Source organism: Halyomorpha halys, unplaced genomic scaffold, assembly GCF_000696795.3.
Source record: "Halyomorpha halys isolate HHAL.00 unplaced genomic scaffold, Hhal_1.1 Scaffold30.1, whole genome shotgun sequence".
Classification (NCBI taxonomy): domain Eukaryota; kingdom Metazoa; phylum Arthropoda; class Insecta; order Hemiptera; family Pentatomidae; genus Halyomorpha; species Halyomorpha halys.
In genome coordinates, this window is record NW_027110126.1 from 1,084,504 (window position 1) to 1,090,624 (window position 6,121).

Below are 6,121 nucleotides of genomic sequence, written 5' to 3' on the forward strand. Positions count from 1 at the left end.
CCTTACACTTAATCATGCTTTTGTTTTTACCATACCAGTATTTTAGCTACTGTTCCAAATTACCAAAAGATTAATTTTATTGATTAATAAATGGCTGTGCCAATACTTTTTTGACTTAAATTTTTACAATTAATTTTCCTCATTCTTTTCTACCTTAATTATTTCAATTTTTTTTTGGCTATATCAATGGTTTTTAATGTCCGTTCAAAAAAAAAAAATTTATTACTGAATAATAAGTTACATACTTTAAGGATTAAAAGAAAAAAACAGGGTGCATCAATACTTTTTTGACCCACTGTATTAGTTCGGAGGAGCACAAGCTAAGATGGTTCGGACTCCCCCTTCGGACAACCAGGAAAGAACTGCCAGAAAGACATATAAGGCTCGTGTGGAGGAAAGAAGGCCAAGAGGAAGACCATGAATTTCCTGAGAGGAGAGTGTTAAGGAATGGACTGGAGTAGGAGAAGGGAGATGGTCCAAGAGGACTGGAGTAGGAGAAGATATCTGGTCCAGCCTCTGTTAATTGTAACCCCACACTGCATAAGCGGTAAAGGGAATAAAATGATTATGATGATGTATTAGTTCGAGTCAAAAGTAACTTCCGATGCAGCTAAGTAGAATCTATTCCTCGTACCTACCCGCTATGAGTTGCCTTTACAAAAGGTTTCATTTTCACTTTATAAACCAGGCTTAATTTAGTCTTTTGTCAACTATTTTTTGTGATACACGTTACTTTTTTTAACCTCTGAAAAAAAATTTTTGAATGGAAAACCTTCAATTCTAAAGGGCAAGTCAGTCAGACTGTTGAAAACTTCTTTCAGTCCAAACAAACGACATTTTACAAGGAATTAATTGGTAAACTGCCAGGAAGATAATAGTGGTGAATACATAAGAAATTAATATAATTTTGCTATTTAATGAGAGCAAAAAAAAATGTTGATTAAAAAAACAGAAGTTACTTACGGCTTGACACTAATATATAGAGTTTTGTTTATTGCAAAAATATTTTTGCACTAATATTCTCTTAGTCTATAATCTACGCAGCAAGCATTCTGTTTATTAGTAAGAATCTGAAAGCAAAAAAATTAAAATGTAGTTTACTTCTAACATTATTTTCTCTTTAAGCAAAATTTATATTGACTTATCCTTCCCTTTCTGCCCAATATAATGTTACTTATAATATGACATTGATCCATAGTCATTTTTTATTTTTCACTAGTTAATTTGCATGACATTTTACACTTTTCAGATAAATGAATTGGGGCTATGCATGCACTGTTTATATGTTGGTCTAACTGATAAGGAGGATGAATTACCTTTAAGAAATCCCTTTGATAGTAACCAGGGAACCAATGATAATCAACCAAAAACAGAGGTTTACTTTACTTATTAATTTTATAGAATTTAAGAGTTTAAAAATCCAATCCACTACAATTTGTTTTGATGATGCTTTGTTGGACTGATTGGAAGTATTGATATTTTGATTCAAATCGAATATATTGGTCCACTGTGGAGCAGGTTTGGAAGTTCTTCCTTGCTCCCATGTGGTGATAGAAATTCATTGGTACAGCTTGGCAGAATCCTGTAAGATCTGCTTATAAGATAAGTAGCGATAAGAATGTGATATATTTTATCAGGGATCAATATCAGGCACTGGTGGAGCAGAGTCAGGTTAAGGGAGGTGTGACCAGTGTGGATTCACCAGGCCTCTCTCTAAAAAAAACAAAAAAAAAAAAAATAAATACAAATAAAACTGAGCTGGAAGTTCTGTCTTACAGTTTTAAATGAAATAAAAACATAAAGTGAACTACTAATAATCACAGAGTAGACGGAATTGCTTTAGTAAGATGAAGGAGGGAGGAGATAAATCTGCCTGATAATGTAGAGGTCCTCCTAGTAAAAGTTGGTGAATGATCCCTCAAAAATATGAAAAACTATTGATTCAAAATAAAATATGTATGATTTCCTAAGCTTATTTCCTGCTCAGCCATAATGGCCTCAAACATCATCCATTTTTCAACTATATTTACTTGCAACAAATGGTATTCATTTTACGCAAGTACCCAAGGGGAGAGGAGGGGGAGGGTAGGAGAGGTCTTGAGCCTTCCCAAATGATTTTTTCCTAATTCACTCTAAAATAAATGAATCACTCATTTTGAAAAGATGTTTATTCCATTTGAATAATAATAATCGAGCTGATTTCTCCTCAAAATCTACCTGAGAAAAAATATTATTGAGATTGGAAAGTTATTAGCCCTCTCTGATGTAAAATCTTGGTACAAGCCTGCTTCATTTTGCCGGTATTGCCCTCTGAATATATTTACAATTATAAATAACTTTAACTATCATATAAATAGATCAGAAATTCATAAGATACAAATATTATTCATAATAATTTCCTTAGGAACCTGGAAACACTAATGCTGTGAGAAATAATGTCCAACAACAATCAGAAAATATCGAAGGTAAATGGAATATTTTAGAATGGCAATAGATAAAAAACTTCTAGTAAACCACTTTATGTGTATATATATTCAATTATATCCTTATTACTTATTTTTCTACCCTCCATTGCCTTGGACAAGTGAGCTGTTATGCAACTACTACTAGTTTTTCTTTTAATTATTCTTGTACATTCCTCCTTCTTCCTACTGTTATTGAGTTGATGGGTTCTATCTTCCTGTGTTAGTCCTCTCAGTTCCCAGATCTAAGTCAACAGGACCCACCACCATTTTCTAGCAATAGATAAAACCTGCAGGAAATTTACCTCACTAACCAAATGAAGAAATTCATCAGCGAGGTCATAAATAGCTCTAGTCCTTAACTCTTCTAATTCACCAGTTTCCATCATCTATAAATTGGTCAATGACATGTACTTGTAGCTTGGTTTGGAAACTCTAATGTTCTTTGAGGAATTGTGAAACCACATAGCACAGGAGGAACCAGCTGACATAGTATGGTGAGATAAAATTTTTTTTTAGTACTCCTTTTAGAGTTCGTCAGCCACTATCAGGTCCATTCCTTAATTTTATTTTACTGCGTTATGTTTTTCTATTTGTTGTGGCTTTTGACAATCCTCAGTCAGAGATTCTCCGAAAATTGGGTTGATTCTTCCCTCTTGGAAACATGTTAGGTTACTTTTTTGTTATTGAGAAGGTCAAGAGTTACCTTCCCCTCCACTCCTTTCTCTCTTAGTACCTGTACTGTTTCATGAGAAATTGACTTGTAAATTCTGGTAATGGTATTCTATTCCTTTGTCTCCATGTGAGGCTCTGGAACCAGAAAGGAGACAAATGCTACAATATAACCTCCAAAACTCCTGTTCTAATAGAGATAGTGGTTGGATACCTAAGGGCCCAGAAAGATTGTTATATAAGAAATGGGACATGAACTATTCATTGCTTGGACCACCACATATTCCATGTGAGTTGTCATATTCAGGGCTCTCTACCTAATCGAACACTTGAGTAGGTAGTCACTTGTTGAATTGCCTATTATAAGAAATTGAATATTGTATTTAAAAAAGTTTTGTTATTTGATCAACTTTGTACAATGCCACTTGGACCATATCCTCTGGTCTTCTATGTTCATATTTCTTTGGTTCACTTGATCAGTCTTTTTCTCTTGGCAGCAGCCACTCTCTTCTTCTTCCTCTCATACTATCTCACCATCTATTTTTTTGTTAAGAAGTCACTATTTGTGTAACATTTTTGTTTATATTTGTTTTGTTTTTGCCCCTGGTATTTTAAAACATTTTATGATAGTGGCCCCTCCTCCCTCCCCTAAAAAAAAAGAAAAAAGAAATAGTCCTCTTCACTTTTGTAGACTATCCCAGTTACTCCTGGTATAAAATTGAAATATTTATAGAATTATTTATTGTATTTTGAAATATTTATATAATTATTTGTTGTATATTAAAATATTTATAGAATTATTTGTAGTAGGTATTGTAAATTATTTTTTAAGGAGGTTTTGTATTTACAGGAGCTTCGTGTTCAACAATTAGTGATATATGGACAAAGGAAATAGGAATCCAATGTAATCTAAATTCAATCATGCCAGGATCTGGCCCCACTCAGACACTGAGTTCAAGTGAAGCCTTTTAGGACAGGACTTTAGAAGTACTAAAGTGATTATTACTAAAATCTTCCTCCATAAATAGAAGCTTCTCCTGCAACTTATATCTCTTTAAGATATTTATAAACCCGATTTAAACAATGTTCGCAAGAATTTACTAGATTTAATTTTAAATAACACTTATATTACTTTAATAGTACTGTATGCTCATGTAACTATTGAAATGATCCCATGCAAGTTGGTATGATTTTGTTATATAAAATATAACTGATTATATTTTATATAAAAAGTAGTGTGTACTAATTTTATGATTATGTTATAAAATTTAACTAATATTTTTTATTTAAAGTCGATCTATAAGTTATTTTATTTACCTATTTTAAAGATTTGTATTTGTATTAGTTTCGAAATCATTATATTGTCTAATTTATGAAATCTATGAATTATTGCAAAAATATTGCTTTATACTCGAATAAAATTTATTCTTTCATTGTGATAATTTATAATGTGCCAGGTTCATTTAAACAGGTTTTCAGCAGTTATAAATGATTTTTTTTTTTTTCATTTCAACCATGAAGATCCATAAAAAAAAAAAAATAAATAAATAAAAATCACAAGAGATGTATAAAAATTCCAAAAGGAAATTGATATAATTTTATTTCTTGTTTATATGATTTAATTTATTTTTTAAAATAATGTTTTATGTTGATATACAATACACATATGATTATAAATATCCTATTAGATTATTCTGCATAATAGAACCAACCAACATTTTTGTGAAATCACATTTTAAAATCCATATTGATAATTTTTCCAAAATTATCATTAATATCTTTTATGAACATAAATTAAACTAAACATAATGACACTTTAAAACCTATTTAAATAATACATATATTTTGTTTCTGAATCCGAGACTTATGATTATTGTTGTACCAATTCATTATTGGTCTATTATTAACATTTATGAATTAAAAATTAATAAAATAATAATTAAATAAGTAGTAATTTCTATAAAATAATAATTAAATAAATAAATTGGTAATAATTTATTGAAAACATACATCAAATAAAAAAACAATGTCATCACACAAGACTTATCTATTAATAAATTGCACAACTCCATTTATGTACTTTCATTAGAAAATTCTTTTTAGTATTACAAATTTCTTGATTACTATATTTTACACTTATGACTAGTTTTACACTTACAAACTTTTTTTGTCCAAGATAGTTTATATAGTATAACAGCTCAACCAGGATTTTGAATTTAATGTCTTTACAGATGAACTATATTTACAAAAAGTGTTATAAAATTTTATTAAGTTTTACTTAATAAAGAATAATTTGGTATAAGAAAACTATCTACAAAGGTGATAAGTTTTGAAATATAATTAAGAACTCACTAGAATTACTACTAACTAAACAATGCAGCTTAACGATTAAACCTATTATGAAGTTTATTAATCAATATTTTAGTGATAATGTTCAAACAAGCTTTAGGTGATCTATTGCAGGTATACAAAAATTTATTTTCTAATTTGTTATCTATTATTTCGTAATTAACTACTAAACCTTAAATCTTTTGTGGATGGTCTATGTTATTTACTATTTTAATATAAATAGAAATGTTAATTTGACAAAATATTAGCATTTTAGTATGTAAATAATGTATACAAAATTTAGGACCATAAATATACATTGAAAAAATCTTGGACAAATAAAATAACCATATTTTTATACTATGAAGTTAATCAATCACATCCTAATGGTCGATCCAAAAAAATATGTGTCATTACTTTTCTATTTTACTGTTTGTTTTAATTAAAAAAATAATCCATTCTATTCATATTACTATCACTATACTATACGCATATAATACCTATAAAATAAAAATATTTAATCTGTATCAACATATATAGTAAATAAGTATATTAATGTGGGAAGTCTTATCTAAACAAAATAGTGATACATCATAAAAATTAAATAATGATTTAGTTAATTGTACCTTATCACACTAATGCATAATTTCAGGGAAAGA

General features: G+C 29.3%; 1 protein-coding gene across 5 annotated transcripts in view; it reads left to right on the forward strand.

The window, feature by feature from the left end:
* The window catches only part of LOC106684957 (E3 ubiquitin-protein ligase sina), a 15,727-nt gene extending 11,236 nt beyond the window's left edge, over positions 1 to 4,491 (forward strand). For 2 of the 5 annotated variants that reach the window (XM_014427365.2, XM_014427379.2), the window contains exons 5-7: positions 1,250 to 1,375; positions 2,405 to 2,465; positions 3,985 to 4,454. In XM_014427365.2, coding sequence (XP_014282851.1) covers positions 1,250 to 1,375; positions 2,405 to 2,465; positions 3,985 to 4,106 — 309 coding nt within the window. In that variant the 3' untranslated portion in view covers positions 4,107 to 4,454. Of the gene's footprint in view, positions 1 to 1,249; positions 1,376 to 1,527; positions 1,599 to 2,404; positions 2,466 to 3,984 lie in introns of those variants that run through there. The other 3 variants (XM_014427357.2, XM_014427387.2, XM_014427397.2) reach the window with 3 other exon arrangements.
* Positions 4,492 to 6,121: the final 1,630 nt, after the last annotated feature.